Consider the following 19,312-nt stretch of genomic DNA (forward strand, 5'->3'; position numbering starts at 1 on the left):
GATGATTTAGTTATAGTTAATGATGATTTAGTTGTAGTTAACGATGAAGTAGTTGTAGTTAATGATGATTTAGTTATAGTTAATGATGATTTAGTTGTAGTTAACGATGAAGTAGTTGTAGTTAATGATGATTTAGTTATAGTTAATGATGATTTAGTTGTAGTTAACGATGAAGTAGTTGTAGTTAATGATGATTTAGTTATAGTTAATGATGATTTAGTTGTAGTTAACGATGAAGTAGTTATAGTTAATGATGATTTAGTTATAGTTAATGATGATTTAGTTGTAGTTAACGATGAAGTAGTTGTAGTTAATGATGATTTAGTTGTAGTTAATAATGATTTAGTTGTAGTTAACGGTGAATTAGTTTTAGTTAACGGTGAATTAGTTTTGTTTTGGTCCGTTTTCTGTGACAGTATTGAGGGAGAGGGACCTGTCACCTGTGGCTGTGAGGTGACCACTGAGGGAGGATGTGAAGTAATAATCGACCTTTAACACATTTTTATCAGTCTTATTACTGATCTTCACCGTCTTGTTGTATGGTAAGATAGTTGGCCCGTAGTCCTTGGGGATTTAGTGAAGGTATTCATCTGTGTTTAGTGAGGGACGAGTGTGTGAAGGCCTGGGGAGGCTGAACTAATACTGTATGCAAATGAACATTGTTATTCTCATGGTAACTAATATTATTTGACTTTATATGTTATGTCATATTTAAGAAGAACATATACAACTGTCGTTATTTAATTTAAAAAATGATGTTATGACATTAAGTGAATTATATAATGTGAAATAAATTTGGTTTATTCAATAGTTTTTAAAGATATTTAAAATCACATGAAGTATCTCTACCCCAGCTTATTACTCCTTAAGATTAACCACCCTAATGGTATTTGGGGGTTAGGTTAGCAATTGGGTGGTTAATCTTCAGGTGAAACAAGCTGTGGTGGTTAATCTTTGCATGATAATGAATGTGGTTTATAAACCACTTGTAAGTTTGGGTTAAAAAATAAGTTTCAAAAGTTTCACCCAAAGTCTTATATTTATGGGAATTTCTGAGTAAAGGGAAACTGGTTTGTTAAATGTAGAGGAAATAGATGCCAGGAGGTTAAAACTTTAATCTTATATAATAATATCTGAGGACACACATTGGTTGGGATTTATTTATTTTTTTAAATGTTCTGGTTTTATATTTTTTGTGGACCATAAAACATACACGGTTTTTATTTAAGCTCTTATATATTTATATCTATGTACAGTAATTTGTAAATGTTTGTGGTCATTAAACTGTACAGTACTAAGTGAATTGAAACTGACACTAATTATTAATACTGTATCTTAGTTTTAAGTGAGCTGACATGACTGTACAGTACAGTGTTAGTATCTTACAGTGCTCAGGTGACAATCACTTAAGTGTGAAGGATGCTAAAGAAGAGGAAGAGTAAAAGCAGCAGGAGTAATGCACTTTACTTGTGTGCAGAAAAAACTGTGAATAATTTATAGGTAGCTGTAGGTCATACTCACAATATACTGTATTTACATGTACCTGTACAGTACTGTATAAACTTGTGTAGTTTGTACAGGTGGCTTTAGGTCAGTGTGTGTATGGTCACCCTACCTCAAGCTGTGTACTGTACAAGGTCCTTCAAACTATGTACAGTGAGTAACTTGTATGTAAAGTAGTTTCTTTATGCCATTTGCTTCTGTCTACCCAGCAGTAATTGGGGACCTGGATGTGCGAATCGTATTCTGGGGTATTGGTTTGCCAGTGCGGTTGGCGAGTTGTCCGGTCTTCTCGGACTATTCCTTGACTTTGGGTCATGCAGCTCGTTAACTCAGGGTGTGGTTGTTATAAGGGCGACAGCTTCTATGCCTTAAACAAATTCACGCCTAGGAGGCCCTCGGGCTGGCCATCCTCGTTACACGAGGGGCAACCATTATTACAGTATATGTAAAGTAGTGTACATTATAACTACTGTAAAAGTCTTCCTGTTAGACCTTTAGTATTGGTAAATATAAGAACATTCTCTGATACTGAATTTTGGTAAGATTCATCGGACAAAATAGTTGGTAGACAATACTTTTTGATTAGTGAGGTTCATTGCACTTTAACCTTGACAGCAGTTAAAGTCAAATTAAATAATGTACAATATTTCTAAACACACAAGGTTAGGTTAGATATGATTGTGTTGCCAGAATGTAAGCAAACCTTGCCTCATTACACCAATACAGTTCAGTAATGACTCTTGAGGTAGCTAATGTTTGTCAGGGACTGAACCCAACACCAGACTTATTGTAGTTAAACTATATACTTGTTGTCTTTTGTTGTTAATATGTTAAATTTTGAGAAAAAAATTCCTGTCCTTATAACCCTCTCTCACCAAACTTTTCCTCTGTGGAGCTGATTTAGGGGCTGCCAAAACACCCAACAATAGAACATGTTTTTTAGGGGATCATGTTACTTGTATTTTTGTGAAGGTGCAATAAATATGCTCTGTGGTAAAGTGGAGAATTACTGGCACAATCATTATTGGCCTCATACTGTAATCAATCCTAGGGGGTCCTGTCCAACCAATCGGGAACCCTCCATCATGTACTGTATGCTTAACAAAACACTCATTTACCGTTAGTCACTCTCCAGTGGGTTTTACTATATGGTTTATTATTAGTAAACAACAGGAGAGTATTGTTCTTCATCCACTAGAAGCAAATTTCTACTATGGAAGGTTTAGCTGTTTTGGGGATGTTCTGGTATTAGCAGATATACAGCACATATGTTAGTTGCATATTTAAACTTAATACAGTATCCCCTCTTATTTTTATTCCTATAGCTACTCCTCCTAGGTGACTTGAGAGACATAAGCTGGCAAAGATAAAGTTAAGGACATCTACAGTGTTTATTATCATTAGACACATTCGCTCTTCATCAGCATGTGATTCATTGTACCGGGAGAGTGGAAGGAAATTTAAAAATCAACAAAGGTTCAGATTAGAATTTTCACGGGGTAGTTCTGGGAATGTCACTTACCCCCCCATGTCCAGAAAGCTAGGAATACCACCCATGTCCACAAAGCTAGGAATACCACCCATATCCACAAAGCTAGGAATACCACCCATATCCACAAAGCTAGGAATACCACCCACCCCTTTTGTCCACAATACTGTACTAAGAATGCCACCCATTATGTCCAGGGTGAAAAATATAAGAGGGCAATTTACTATCGTTGAAAAGCTAGATAATTAGTGAGCGTTTGTTGAGGTGAGGACGGTACAGTACAGTGAATCACTTCTTTGCTTACTGCTTATAAGCCACACCTATTCTCAGTGTCCTCCAGAGCCGTGTTTTGTGTTGCAAGAATAGACAAACCTAACCTAACTTAACCTAACCTAATCTCACCTAACCTAATCTTATCTGTCCTAACATAACCCAGCCTAAGCCAACCCAACCTAACCAAACCAGATCTGTCCTAACCTAACCAAAGCCAAACTAATTCAGCCCACCCAACCCCACTCTAATCCAACCCCACTCTAATCCAACCCAATCTAACCAAACCACAGTTCCCGTATATTTGGCTACAGTGTTCCTCATATTTGGCTACAGTGTTCCCCATATTTGGCTACAGTGCTTCCCTATATCTGGCTAATGTTCCCCTGTATCTGGCTACAATGTCCCCCCATATCTGGCTACAGTGTTTCCTCATATCTGGCTTCCATACAAACATCATTTAGTACAGTACAAGTGTTGCGTGGTGTTACTGATAATTTCCCTCATAGGTACAGTAATCTCCTGATATTTTATTCCAAACATGATGATGATAATGAACTATAAAAATCACTTGAGTAAATAAAATTACCTTACCCCAAAACTTGGCTAAATTTCAGTGTCCAATTTTTCCTCGGTTCAGATTTTTTTTTTTTTTTTTTTTTTAGATATAATTTCCCATTCCTTAACTTGTTCAGAAATTTTTTTTACAATAGAGAGAACAAGTGTCTTCCTCTCCAGCATAGCCGAGAGATAGCAGGTTGCTGAGGGATGTTTAGGAAACCTCGTGACGATAAACACACGAAAGACCCCTGGCGAAGTCGCGAACACTGCGTCGACTGTGGGGTACTAGGGAACTGGCGGGGAATACTTGATGGTGGCCTCTTGTGTGCTGTGGTCGGTCAGGTATGCTTACATGGCTCTCTGATTGACCAGACACACTGTACCGCCTCCCCCTGTCATGGCTTATTTATACCCCTTTTTTTTTTTTTTTGGCCGCCATCTTTATTTTTTTCCCAATATTGTTGTTTTCTTTACCTGCAGCTGTCATGCCAGTGTACTCTGTGAGCAAGACTTGGATTGAGAAACATTAATAAGGTTTTAGATGTTACCTCAGATATGATGTTATTTTTCAACCAGATTTGTTCTTTTTAATGTGTACTATACTTACAACGACTTGTGAATGGAAATATAAATGCTTTTATTTAATATTTATATTTTTGTAGTCATGGAGGAGTGCTGTTATTTAGTTTGACTCCTATTGTGTGTGTGTCTGTCAGCCAGGAACTACACACGTACACAGGAACATCAGTGAAATCAGTGCTGTACTGTAGTTGGCACATAACATGGAATGCATCATATGATATTGACAGTATTTAGAGATTTCAATTTGTGCTGCCCTCTGCTATATTGTTCAAGATATGGTGTGTGTGTGTGTGTGTGTGTTTCTCAATAGATTTCCGTATCTGTTAGGGCATGCTGCTGGTGTAGATGTGATTTTATTGTTTAATTTTGTTATTTCAACTATTGGTATGGTGAGCGTATACAGTAGGTGGTACGCTGCCTAAGAATACATCCGAGGTATTGTTGTGGTAAAGGAAGAGTTATAGGTGATGCATGGCTTGGAATTAGAAGGGCTTCATCTCTGCTGGGGTTGATGCTGTCATGTTACAGGCAGGAGTGACACAAGAGGATAATATTGTATGGTCAACTTACAGTTTTGTTTGGCTCTTATACTCTACATGAGAAGGGTATATTGTATTGTACTTGTGTTTTATACCTATTGTTAAATTAATTTTATGTTTAGCTTTTGTTTTATTTGTCAAAGAATGTTAACTCTTCTTTACACATGACTGTACATGCTGCCACATTGTTCAAAATACTCTTTAGTGAATTTTGAATAAATGATATTGCATTTATCTTCCACAGCATGTGTGCCTTTTATATTGTCATCAATCTGGCAGAACTGTGGTGCTGGTGTAGTGCATAAAATAACCTCTTTAGAAGTTTCATAAAATGGGCTGAATATTTTTATATTTGCATGTCTATTTACGTATTTACAGTATCTTGTATTATCCCGTGTTACAATATTGAAATTTGTGAGAATATAAACTACAAATAATGTTTGTGCAGTACAAGATTAAAAGAAGTTCAGGTTTAGTACAGCAGAGTAAGTACTGTATGTCTTAATTTATTTACAGAGAAATGTGATGGGGCGCACAAGTCGTGTGGTTGTTGTTGGGGGCAAGGAGACTGGCAAGACCTCAATTCTTGAAAGAGCAATTTTTGCCAATTCCACTGTGGATAAGGTACAGTACAGGAAACACAAATCTCCACCAATATTTAACAACAGTAGTAAATTGTAGATGGCGTATGGGATATCCTATTGTAGATGGCGTACGGGATATCCTATTGTAGATGGTGTACGGGATATCCTATTGTAGATGGCGTACGGGATATCCTATTGTAGATGGTGTACGGGATATCCTATTGTAGATGGTGTACGGGATATCCTATTGTAGATGGCGTATGTTAACCGAGGGACCACTGTATTTTAATTTCTTATTTATTTTAGTCCTTTTCATTCTATTCTTTCTACTATTGTCCATTTTATTTTCTAGTGCAACTTCTCAAAGTATTTTTCTTTCTTAATCCCCTTCTGTTATCTAGTTCTTAGTTATTTTACTTATTATTTAATTATCATCTTGCACAGGTGGTAGCATGGCAAGGTCTGGGGCACATGGATTAATTTGATTTCATGGTATCAAGGTACAGTAGGCTCAGGATGTATTGCCAGATAGGGTCCAAGGATTTTCGCTATATACTAAATCACGATACAGTATATAATTTCATGTACAGGTGCTCCTATACTTAAGAACGTTCAACTTACAAACTTTCAGAGATACAAACATCATCACTGAAGGGGGTTACCTGCCAGAACAGGTGTTTAATGTGGATGAGACTGGATTATTTTGAAGAAGATTCCAGATAGAACAAACATTACCTAAGAGATGAAGAGTGAGTCAGGTTTTAAGGCTGTATTAAAGGGTATAGCTGTACTAAATATCCATAATCTTTTAATTTTTTACAATATGTTTGGTATCTACAAGAGTAAAGTTGGACTTACAAACAAGCCTCAGGAACGTAACTCGTTCGTAAGTAGAGGAGCACCTGTAATCAATGGAGAAAATAGGGTTAGGTTCTGGAGGCCAATAACAGTGACTAAACTTGACTTAACAATGTTTATTTTCTTACTAACTAAAGCACCAATGAACACTAGACTCGGGAACAACAGGCTGTTTCAATATTAAGGAACACCAGACTCGGCAACTTACGCCACACTGCCACCCTCACTTGACAATCCCACACCTACATAAACAAACAAACCAAAAATATTAGTTACAGTATTAAATCTTTTCCATTAAGCTTTCCATTCTCTTCACTTCACGTCACTACCAACCCATTTACACTCACCTTAGAAGTCCTAATCTGCAGCAGTCGGCTGCTTACTTGTCACTCACTCAGAAAGACTGAGCGGGCGAGCGTGAATAGCCACGGTGGTGCCTCTGGTGAGCAAATAACGCATTTGTTTGTCATGGCGGTACATTTTAAATATTTTCTGCCCACGCGACGTGGCAGTTAAGTTCTGCCTTTGAGCCACTCCTTGGGGATCGCTCAAGACTTGACCAAATTTTCGTTAATACTGTTACAAACTCCAAAGACCACTTGGCCTTACTTCCACTTTAGCTAAACAAGTATTCATGTCAACAGGACCATTGTTCAGTCAAAAGTACTGTAGGTTACTGGTAACATTCTGTGACACAACAAAGATTGTCATCCGCACTTCAGTTACATTACTACAGTACTTATACTAACACTTCATAGCGCTTCTCAAACACCCGTCGCAAGATTGTTGGTGTACAGTAATTATTATTACTCTCCACATTTGGGTGTACAGGTTACTCTGGCCCACACAGTTATCATGACTCCATGAGTCAGTGACACAACCTTACCTCTCATCTCTTATCAATTTTGTACCTTTTTACACTCCTCAAATCACAGGATACATCGATATTCATTTATCAGGTGGAAATCAGATGTCCGAGACAACAATTACGGACACATACAAGATGTTACCATACCACGGCTTGTGCCAAGAACGCCATTTTTGTATTAAAAACAAAACAAGCATTTACACTCCGTGACGTGGCAGCTAAGTTCTGCCTCGTCCCGGGGTCAACCCGTGCCTCCCAGACATGGCCGCACCCATAGACCTACGACTTGTCAGCCGCCATCAACTCAAGATATTAATCCCGATGAATTAAAGACATCCTTCGTCAGACATCCTATCAGCCACCGCCTCCCAGCAGCTCCAGCGCCCACACAGTTGATGAGGGGAACAACATTCACAATCGCACTACAAGTGACACAAAAAAGTCTTGTGTAGGGAAACAGACGGCACTTAAACATAATTATGTTAGCACACAAGACCATACATAATAACTTTAGTAATTAACTTAGTACATTTGAGAACAGGTTGTGATAATTTATGTGGTTGTTCAGAAGTTGTGGTTGCAGTTTCAAAGCTTTGTTACATCACTAGTGTATAATGAGTCTCCATACGCCCTGGTTTATTCTTTGACCAGTTGTCTAAGTGCAATTGTATCCCAGTCGAGCCATCATGTATCAATTAATTTTAAAATATAAATTATAAAGTCAAATGTTATAAGAAAATGGTTTAGTAGTGCTGTTAATGTGTGTGTTGTGTAAGGGTCTTGGCCTGTCACCTCACCACCTGACTCCTGAACAAACTCTTCATCAACTTCTTCAAATGCTACAATGTGCTTGGCAAGCTAAAACACACACACACACACACACACACATGGTAATTAAGACAACAATCATTCATCTCTCTAATCACCCACACCTTTCTGCTTTCTCACTCCATATTTTAAAATGTTATGTAGTGTAATGTTGAAGGGATACAATTTTGCTCACTTTAACTTATCACGATTTCTTTAAATTACTTAGGTTTTATGTTTATTCAAGACATCTTCAGGTCATGAGACCCACTAATTCCCCACCCAACAGTGGGTGACCTGACATTCCATCTGATTGTCAGTAATATGAGACCACTAATCCCCCACCCTACCTCCACCTGACATTAAGTCAGGTCTGGCCCCTCCCCAAAATTCTTGAGCTTTCGTCTTTATTCAAGACATTTTCAGAATATGCTCTCAATTTTCGACCTCTGAAAATTGGTGGGAAATGTAGGTCAAGGTTACATTGAAACACAGAGGGCAACTTGTGGCCTCTCACTCAACCTTGGAGGCAGTCTACATAGGTGTAAGATCACAATAACATTGCCGACTGTGCATCTTGTGCATCTAATACTCTTTGCAAATATAAAATTTGTGTAATTTTTTAATTCATATGCAAATTTGCATATGAAAACCCCAAGAGTGTTAATGTACAGTGTTCAAAATAATGATGAGAAATAATAATATTCACAAATTAGAATGTATTATATACTTCCCAACTCCTCATTGTTTCTTTACAACAGCAATACATCCCAACAGTGGAAGATACGTATGTTGGGATTGTAGAGACAGAGCGCGGCACTCGAGAGAAGCTGCGCTTTTATGACACGGCTGGCCTGGACGCCCGCAACCGTTCCCTTCCCCAACATTATCATGCACTAGCTGATGGCTACATCATCGTGTACTCCATCAGTGATAACCTTTCCTTTCAACTATTAACAGATATAAAGAAGGACATAGACCGACATCGTGATAAAAAAGATGTAAGTGTTCTTGTTTACAGTGAGAGTCATATGTAGCGTCACTTACATAACTACTGTAGTCAGTGAGCTACAACAGGTAGTTCAAGTTAACTGTGCAGTGTACTGTATGTAGAGTCTTTTGGTAGTTGAATATGTAGAGTAACTTTAGTAAACCTGAGTACGTTTAGTATTTTGGATCTCATGAGGAAATAATTGATGATTTCCTTGGTGGTGGTATGTGAGGTAGGGAGACATCTTTGTTACTCTTGCTGTCTTCTTCAGTAGCTGTTTATTAACATTCACCACAGGTACCAATTATTGTCTTGGGCAACAAGAGTGATATAGCAGCTACTAACCGTGCAGTCGACACAGCCACGGCAGAGCGATGGGCCACTGCAGAAAAACTGCGACTGTGGGAAGTGAACGTTCAAGATCGTACCCTTCTGCTGGAGCCCATCATGAACCTTGCTTCTCGCCTCAATCCACAGCCAAGCAAAACATCATTTCCTCAGCTCACAATGGGTCGCAAAAACAAAGACTAATTAGATATACAGCACATGTATAGATAGTTTATGTATAACTATACAGCACATGTATAGATAGTTTATGTATAACTATACAGCACATGTATAGATAGTTTATGTATAACTATACAGCACATGTATAGATAGTTTATGTATAACTATACAGCACATGTATAGATAGTTTATGTATAACTATACAGCACATGTATAGATAGTTTATGTATAACTATACAGCACATGTATAGATAGTTTATGTATAACTATACAGCACATGTATAGATAGTTTATGTATAACTATACAGCACATGTATAGATAGTTTATGTATACGTAACTCAAAACCAAAGAAAGAGAGATAGAGACAGATGTGGAGATGTGTCTTCACGACCTACAGCATAGTCTTGTCTCTACTCTCCTCTCCTTTTTCCATGCAGAAATATTATCTGCATATAAAGCACACACACACACACACACACACACACACACACACACACACACTCTCACTCTCTTAACTGTTACACTCCAGACTGTACCAAGTGGTACTGTAGTGTTAGAATACGGGTACAGTATAGAGGTTACCATGGTAGACTTGTAATTGTTGGTTTTTTTCTTAAAAAAAATAAATAAATACATTATGTGTTAGTAGTGTAGTTAATGATATATATTTATATATTTTCTTTAGTAATTTATGAGCAGGTCCTTGTAGAATCTGTTAATGTACCATTTAGTAAATAAACAACATTAACAAAGGTGATTTATTACTAGAAAACCAACAAGGAGTTTCTTTGTCATTGTACAGTACAGATAAAGATTTATGCGCTGCTTTGCAATATAAAAATTTATTCTTGACATTTTCAAATTTTTTTAATGTACAGTACAGTACAGTGCTCTGCTAACAGCCCTTATACTGTACTGTTTCCCACAGTAGGTAGGACTACAGTGCTCAGGGGAGACAGTAACATCACCTGAGCTTAACATGACTGTGTGAGAAGACTGTGTGGTCAACTCCGAGGCAGTTTTTAGGAGTCGGCACTATGACATACTGTATGATATCAGGTAAGATGGTGATAGTAGTAGAGGCAGACAGGGCTCCCTCCCTCCTACCCGTGCCTGACCGTTATATTGTCAATCCTCCTCTACCACCCACCCCTACCTTTACGCTACTGCCCGTCATGTTCTCAGTCAGGGCTCTGTCAGTGTACCGTGCACCAGTCGGCTCCATCAGTGTACCATGCACCAGTCAGGGCTCTGTCAGTGTACCATGCACCAGTCAAGGCTCTGTCAGTACACCGTGCACCAGTCAGGGCTCTGTTAGTGTACCGTGCACCAGTCAGGGCTCTGTTAGTGTACCATGCACCAGTCAGGGCTCTGTCAGTGTACCATGCACCAGTCGGCTCCATCAGTGTACCATGCACCAGTCAGGGCTCTGTCAGTGTACCATGCACCAGTCAAGGCTCTGTCAGTGTACCGTGCACCAGTCAGGGCTCCATCACATACCTCACACTACCACATACCTCATACTACCTCATACCTCATACTACCACATACCTTATACTACCTCATACTACCTCACACTACCTCATACTACCTCATACCCTCATTCTTAACTAATACGATATTGTATAATAACCAAGTTAGTTCAGTATATATATACAGTGTAATATCTATTGTGCCTAATATATAGATTTGTCTAGATCTCTAATACCTGTAGGCTATATCTATTACTGTCCATATATCTTGTGTGTGTCTTTATCCCTCTATTATCTAGCTGTCTCGCTCACTATACAGTATCTAGCAGGAAGTTAGGTAGGTGTAGCAGCTGCAGTACAAGTCTACCATTGTTATCCCTCTTATTATCTAATGCTTTACGTTTTCTCTGGTGTCTCGTTTTCTATGGTTCAAGTCCCGGTCTGGCCTGGCGGTGGTGATGCCAAGTCTTGTGCAAGTCCGTTTATTCCTTAGACAAAACACATGTCTTATGTCACTTGAGTTTTATCAGCAAATGGCCACATAACGACCCAACACAAAAGATTCCCGTACACCTGCCGACCCTTACAGGTAAATTGGCTCCCGTTGTGGTCAATTACTGAGACAGCAGGTATGCATCGCTCAACTATCATCCTCCCTTAACTGCCGAAGTAACATCAAATTAAATTCTCTAATAAATACAATGTTGATTTAGTAGCTATAGATATGACAATATCATTATTGTAAATAATTATATAATATTAATGTTACACTTATTAAAAGACAATTTTATTTATTCTAAGATTTCATTGATTTAAACAAATTTCTGTCATATTTCATACCGATTTTAATAAGTATAAAAGTTACGTTCGTCTGATATCTTTTTGGGTATACATTAAGTCATTCCACCAGTGAGAGGCCGTTGTTCCGTCGGTCCAGACTTATAGTCCACAAATATTAACAACAGGTGAACCTTTTACAGCCGGACTCTGGGAAACAGGTTAGGTTATGTTGCTTCTGATCAAACTGCTTGTGGTAACTTGTAATAACTTTCATATGGTCGAGTTAGGTTAGTATAGCAAGGATCAGTTGAGAAATGTTGAAATTAAATTCATTTTACCTTGAATTTGGTTAAGAATTAGATAACGTTAGGTTAGGTTAAGTGTGAGTTAAAGATATAATATTGTTTGTATTATTTTCCAACACCGTTTACGTATTTAAGTTATAGTACCTGATTATTACACACCCTAACTTGACCTGGGGGTCAGGTCAGGTCAGGTCATGTAAGTTTAGGTTTGGTTTGGTTAGGTTAGGTTAGTTTGTTTAATCTTCAGGTCATATGTTTTAATGGAATCGCAAATTTTTGACCATAATATTGCTTAACCGTGAAGTAACCGTATAATGGGTTAGGTTAGGTTAAGGTCATGTCATTGTAGTGGTGGTTTGTGGGTGGTGGTAGTGATGGTTTGTGAGGGTGGTAGGTGGTGGTAATAGAGGTAGGTGGTGGTGGTAGTGGTGGTTAGTTGTTGAGGTGGTAATGGTTAGTGGGTGGTGGTTTAGGTGATCCAACAGCGGGCAGTGCTGGGCGGTCAACCATCACTCTGACCATCCACTTCCGGCCCTCACCACCACCTGCTGCCCACACTCCTCTTCCTACTGTACTACTGTTGCTGAGACCACACCAGACCACCACCTCTCCTGCTGGTGCAACTAACTGTAATATCAAACCTAACCTAAATATAACCTAACCTAAATATAACCTAACCTAAATATAACCTAACCTAAACATAACCTAACCTAAACATAACCTAACCTAAACATAACCTAACCTAAACATAACCTAACCTAAACATAACCTAACCTAAACATAACCTAACCTAAACATAACCTAAACTAACCTAACCTAAACATAACCTAACCTAAACATAACCTAACGTAACCTGAACTATTTTGTACTTTAACTGAGGAGCTTTTTTTCTTGACCCCGTAACTAACAAATGTTCTTGAGTCTTGTAAGTGTCGAGGTGTTCTCCCGTAGGTGAACTCTTGGTACTTCTCTGTTTGTTGCATCACCCTCATCTGCATAACACACTCCTTCAGTCTGTGTTTGTTTACCTACACTGTTTAGGTACTTTGTATACCTATACTGTCTCGGTACATTGTATACTTACATTACCTGTATACATGATGGATCAATGTATACTTGTATGAAAATTTAACGGAATATCTCTATTTATCTAGATATGTCATGTTTTTTAATTCATTCATTACTACAAGTCTCAATTATTATATAGTGATTCATATATATTCTCGTAAATTAGTAAGTTTTTTGTTTATTTCTTTAATGTTTAATTAATGGAGAGTTAAACCCCTTGAGTACGATGAGTTAAGATAACTACATGTAACGTGTGGTTGGTAACTACAACACGCTGCTAAGTAGTGAACCCGCACTTGTTAACGACGAACTCCGCCCAAATCCTCGTCTTGGGCATGATGTACGGTGATTGGTTCGTGACGGTGTTCCTTTCCAGTGATTCGCCCTTTATATTTTACGTCATAATGTAACCTAACCTCTCTTAAGGCTTTGAATGTAAACCTAACCTAACCTAACCGAACTAAATCTGATAGCCTTAACAAATTTAACTTAAACTTACATAACCTTTATTAACCGCAACAAAAATAACTTGTCTTAATCTGACCAAAATTTAGTTAACCTAACCATATCCTAAATTAAACCTAACTTAGTAATAGGGTGGGTATTAAGCGAGAGAGAGAGAGAGAGAGAGTGAGGGAGAGAGAGAGAGACATACCCAGGGCCAGAATAGTACATCATCGTGCCCTCACCTTCACCATCTGGGCCGCCACAGGAACGGAAGTGTTGGCCAGGTGGGGGGGAAGACATCCTGTGGCCCGGGGAGAGGGGAGGAAGGGGTGGGGGAGGGGAGATTGGAACCTGTGAATGAACCACAGCTATGGGGGGCCTGATGTACCCCTCCCCACCCCCACTATTACCTCCCTTACTTCTTCTTTTTAGCTTTCACTACCGCATGAAAGGGTCGTCTTCCCCTCCCCCTTTCACCCCTTTCCACCGTGTTCACCCCCCTCCCCTTCCACCATGTTCACCTCCCCTTCCACCGTGTTCACCCTCCCCTCCCCTCCCCTCCTTCTTCCTTGCCCCAGCACAGACTACCACCTAGGGGTTGGGTAAAGTGGACTTCCTGTGTGAGGCCGTGATTGAGTGGAGATTATGGTGGTCTCTCTCTCTCTCTCTCTCTCTCTCTCTCTCTCTCTCTCTCTCTATTAAGGGACATTCTTAGGGTAAAATAAAGGAAAGTTAATGTAGGCTCCAAGGTATGGCTAAGGGGTAGTTGGGGGTGCTTCCAAGGGGTAGTTAGGGGTGTTTTTAGGGGTGTTTCAAGGGGGTAGTTAGGGTTTCAAGGGGTAGTTAGGGGGTTGTTTCTGGGGTAGTTAGGGGGTGTTTCAAGGGTAGTTAGGGGAGGCAACGACCCGCAGGCTCTTCATTCATAACTCACTGAAGCCTGAGGCGCTGCTGACCAGAAGTGTGGTGGCTCCTCGCCTTCTTGTGCCGCCCACACACCATGCCGCCCCCACCGCGCCATCCATGTCACTTATGCCGCCCATACCACGCCATCCATGTCACTTATACCGCCGCCCATACCATACGCCATCCATGTCACTTATGCCGCCCATACCACGTCGTCCATGTCACTTATGCCGCCCATACCACCCTGAATGCCACCCACACCTGCCTATGTCACATACCACCACCCCACACCACCCATATGTTTGTTCCTCTTCTGCCCACCACCCAGGGGCCACCCACTCTACCCATAGCTACCCCTCATTTGCCTCACTACCCTCACCACCCCCCCTCACTACCCTCACCACCCTCATCCCTCACCGCCCTCACGCCTCACCACCCTCACCACCCTCACCCCTCACCACCCTCAAACCTCCCACCCTACCCCCTCCACCCCCACCACCCACCACACTCACCCCCTACACTCACCCCTCCCTCACCACCCTCACCCCCCCAACCACCCTCACCACCTCACCCCTCCCTCACCACCACCTCACCACCCTCACCCTCCCCACCCCCTCACCCCTCACCCCTCCCCTCACCCACCCCTCACCCCCACCACCACCCTCACCCCTCACCACCCCTCACCTCCCCACCCCTCCCATCCTCAACCTTCACCACCCCTCACCACCATCACCCCACCACCATCACCCCTCACCACCTCTCACCCCTCATCCCCTCCCCACCCTCACCCACCACCCTCCCCCTCACCCCACCCCCTCACCACCATCACCCCACCACCTCCACCTCATCCTCACACCTCACACCCTCACCATCACCACCACTCATCCTCTCACACCACCATCTTCACGCCCACCACCTCACCTCACCACACCACCACTCGCCCTCACCACCTCACTGCCCTCACCACACGCACCCTCACCTCACCATCTTCACACGCCTCACCTCACCACTCTCACGCCTCACCACCTCACTGCCTCACCACCCCACTCCTCCACTCGCCTCACCTCACTCCTCACCCTCCTCACCTCATCCCACTCACCTCACTCCCCACTCACACCCCTCTCACCCTCACTACCTCTGATTTTAGTGAAAGTGGTAATTGGCGGAAATAAGAAGTCCCTTATTTGCCTCCTTTACTGCTACTGGCGCGAGGGGCAGTGGCGGGGCTGAGAGTGGTGCCAGGCAGGTGGCGAGGCGGCTGAGGCAGTGGTTATGCAGGGCTGAGGCAGTGGTGGTATAGTGGCGGGGCTGAGGCAGTGGTGGGAGCAGGGCGGGGCTGAGGCAGTGGTGGTATAGTGGCGGGGCTGAGGCAGCGGTGGGGCTGAGGCAGTGGGGCTGAGGCAGTGGTGGGGCTGAGGCAGTGGTGGGCTGGCGTGGCGGGCTGAGGCAGTGGTGGCATAGGGGCTGAGGCAGTGGTGGGGCTGGGCAGTTGGTAGTGGCGGGGCTGGTGGTGGTATAGGGCGGCTGGAGGGCGGGGCTGAGGCAGTGGTATATGAGGCAGGGTAACAGTGAAGGGGCAGAAGCAGTGGTGGGGCAGGGGCACAGATGGGTGGTGGTAGTGGGGCAGGGTAGTGGTAGGGGAGGAGTAGGGTAGGGGCAGGGTAGTGGTGGGGGAGGGTAGGGCGGGGCAGGGTGGGGAGGAGAGTGTAGGGCGGGGAGTGGTAGGGGGGGTAGTGGTAGGGCGGGGTAGTGGTAGGGAGGGGTAGTAGTGGGGCAGGTTAGTGGTAGGGCGGGGTAGTGGTAGGGCGGGGTAGTGGTAGGGGGGTAGGTAAGGCGGGGTAGGTAGGGCGGGTAGTGGTAGGGGGTAGTGGTAGGCGGTAGTGGGGGTAGTGGTAGGGCGTATTGGTAGGGCGTGGTGGTAGGGATTGGTAGTGGGGCGGTAGTAGTAGGGGGGTAGTGGTGGGGCAGGAGGTAGAGGAAGTAGAGGGGTAGTGGTGGGGGGGTAGTGGGGCAGGTTAGTGGTAGGGAGGGGTAGTGGTGGGGGGGTAGGTAGGGCGGGGTAGTAGTACAGGTTATGGTAGGGAGAGGTAGTGGTAGAGCGGGTAGGTAGGAATGAGTGGTGGGGAGTTCTAGTCGAGTTAAGAGACTGAAAGGTTGCAGCCGTAACGAGTCATCATATATAACTGACCACACAGGAAGTAAAATATATGACGACCAAGACAAAGACCCATATTGAGGACATATGGAGGAACATCTTCCAAATCACAAATGAAAAGAACAGGATTTGATGGTACCCGCGAGAGCCTGTCCTGATGAACTCGGGGCCAGACACACCGCACCCAGCCTTCCCTGAAATCATATGGGAGGATCTGAGGTGGACAGCCACTGCCCAAACCAATCACCTAGAGCAACCCAGCACAGCCATCTCAATACCCAAAATAAAGCCCCTGGTTATTCAGGCATCACCAAGGAGATCCTCAGCCACATAAACAACCCGGCCATGGAGAGACTGAGCACCACAATGAACGCTTGCCTGGCCTCTGGTTACTCCCAACTAAATTCAAAAGAGGCCATTATTACTCTAACACCAAAACAAGGAGAGAACCCCGCCGTCCCCTAAGCTACAGACCGATCTCCTCCTCAAGTACCTGGAAAATCCTAGAAAAAATCATCAATAACCTTCTAATAAATCACCTGGAAACAACAGAATTAACTGCAGACAATTCAGCTGCAAAGGGAAGTCCACCACAACAGCGATAGCCCTGGCATGTAAAAACATAGCCAGAGCCGCGGCAGTGGTAGACAATGTAATCTAACTCTCCGGGATGTAAGCGAAGATTTGACAGAGTCTGGCACAGGCTCAAAAATATAAGATCCTCCAACCCAGACTTCACCAACATTGAAAAAGCTCCACCCTATATATTATCTACACAAGTGACACCCGCCTCCCACTAAAATAGGTAACGAAGATATTATGTATGCAGATGACATCACCAAACAACAACACATCAAGGAAAATCGCGAGCGTTGCAGGCCGACAACACCAGGTGGGAATTAGAAAGGGTAAATAACTACGAAAAACAATAGAAAATCAAACCAGTTTCCCCAAAATTCACAGTGACACCCTTATGCAGAAGGAAAACCCATCCATTAGTAACTAATAATGCCCAGATAGAATACAAAAGCAGTGGCACCCTCCAGGCCTCCATTATATCCACGACAAGATGAGAGCTGAGAAAACTATACCGCTTAAAGCCCTTCCTGAGAAAAATAAACCGCCTGGTGACATCATTTATCACACCGATATTAACTTACCCAGCAGTACCTCTTCATACTATGGCACCACTCAAATATTAAAATTACAGGTGGTCAAATGAGCCCTAAGATTCGTCACAGGTGAAAGATACCCCTTCACCAGAACCACAGCCGAGATACATAAAGACCGAGAATGAAACCCATCAACCAGCAGCTGCCTGACACCCCTGGCCAGCAGAGTCTGGAAAAGATAGAACGATCAGAGCAAGAACTCCTTCAAAGACTCCCGCCAGATAACGACAACAACCATACATGGTTCCCAAAAGTTACCAAATCTCAAAAGGTCCGTTCCCACCCTGATCTACACGGCCAGGCAATAGACAACCTCCTAGACCAGCATCCGCCAGTAGGGTCGGCAGAATATGAAACAAGGTCTTAAAACACCCATATATGGGACAGGGTAGAATGTCTAGTGCCTGTGTCGACAGACAACAACTAACCCATGACACAACCCTAACACACTATTAGCTTAGCTAGGCGGTCAGCCCGCCCTCTCTTACCTCCCCTAAACTTCTTCATTTCGAACTGTAACTTCCTTCCCCACCTGTAATCTCCTTCCCACCTGTAATCTTCCTTCACCCACCTGTAATCTTCCTTCCCCTCCTTTATCTACACACAAAAAATAAAAGTGGGGAGGTGTATTAGTGGGAAGGGTAGCAATGGAGGAGGGGCTAGGGGGAGGGGTATGGGGAGGGTAGGTAGGAGGGGTAGTAGTGGGGGAGGTAGTAGTGGGAGGGGGGGTGATTAGCGACACCGTGACAGGCGGATGTGCAGCGTTCCGGGGAGGGGTGGGCGGGCGGGCGGGCGAACGGGGTGGATTGGGCACTGGGTGAGGGGTGGGCACAGGTAGGTGGGCGGCATACAGACTACACCAGATACTAGTGGGATGGGCGGCAGAGATCGATGGAGCTGGTGTTGTGCCGGGCGTCTAGGATATGGGTGGGGAGTCTCATGATGGTTGAGTCGGACAATTGGGCACAGATTGCCATGACTACCATACCCTCCCCCTACCCCCCACCCTCCCCACCCTCCCCCACCTCCCCACCCTCCCCCTACCCTCCCCACTCCCCCTCTCACCTCCCCCCCCCACCCCTCCCACCTCCCCTTAATCCTCTCCGTTCCTCTCTAGCTGCACCTGACCTCTCCCTCACCACACCCCTGGCAACACACCTGTACAATACTGAAAATGTGTACAGGAAATAATTATGCACTTTCTGTGACACTCACACACACGTGGTGTCTACAGCACACCCATAGTACACAGGTGGTGCCTACAGCACACCCACAGCACACAGGTTGCTGCAGCACACCCACAGCACACAGGTGGTGACTACAGCACACCTACACAGGTGGTGCCTCACAGCACCCCACAGCACACAGGTGGTGTCTACAGCACACAGGTGGTGCCCACAGCACCCCTACAGCACACAGGTGGCCTCAGTACCCCACAGCACACAGGTGG

The 19,312-nt window shown here is 43.2% G+C and overlaps 1 protein-coding gene across 4 annotated transcripts; it reads left to right on the top strand.

The window, feature by feature from the left end:
* Positions 1 to 385: 385 nt before the first annotated feature.
* Positions 386 to 10,557, top strand: LOC121858777 (NF-kappa-B inhibitor-interacting Ras-like protein 2). Of its 4 annotated transcripts, none has more exons than XM_042355411.1 (6): positions 386 to 542; positions 4,001 to 4,165; positions 5,461 to 5,568; positions 8,823 to 9,062; positions 9,350 to 9,586; positions 10,492 to 10,557. In XM_042355411.1, the coding sequence occupies exons 2-5, from the start codon at positions 4,031 to 4,033 to the stop codon at positions 9,581 to 9,583; spliced, it is 717 nt and encodes a 238-aa protein (XP_042211345.1). In that variant the 5' UTR covers positions 386 to 542; positions 4,001 to 4,030; the 3' UTR covers positions 9,584 to 9,586; positions 10,492 to 10,557. The 4 variants fall into 4 exon arrangements, with proteins under 4 accessions (XP_042211345.1, XP_042211344.1, XP_042211343.1 ...); XM_042355410.1 differs by lacking the exon at positions 10,492 to 10,557 and adding an exon at positions 9,633 to 10,312 and having other exon boundaries at positions 387 to 542; positions 9,350 to 9,598; XM_042355409.1 differs by lacking the exon at positions 10,492 to 10,557 and having other exon boundaries at positions 388 to 542; positions 9,350 to 10,312.
* The last annotated feature ends 8,755 nt before the right edge of the window (positions 10,558 to 19,312 follow it).

The sequence above is a fragment of the Homarus americanus genome, unplaced genomic scaffold (assembly GCF_018991925.1).
Source record: "Homarus americanus isolate GMGI-L3 unplaced genomic scaffold, GMGI_Hamer_2.0 scaffold39618, whole genome shotgun sequence".
NCBI lineage: Eukaryota > Metazoa > Arthropoda > Malacostraca > Decapoda > Nephropidae > Homarus > Homarus americanus.

What these genes read in the sequence shown, in the direction of transcription:
- LOC121858777 (XM_042355411.1), top strand. Translation starts at nt 4,031, where the DNA reads ATGTTTAGGAAACCTCGTGACGATAAACACACGAAAGACCCCTGGCGA. An exon ending in CCAATTCCACTGTGGATAAG is followed by an intron (nt 5,569 to 8,822) that starts GTACAGTACAGG and finishes TCTTTACAACAG; the next exon opens with CAATACATCCCAACAGTGGA. An exon ending in GACATCGTGATAAAAAAGAT is followed by an intron (nt 9,063 to 9,349) that starts GTAAGTGTTCTT and finishes CATTCACCACAG; the next exon opens with GTACCAATTATTGTCTTGGG.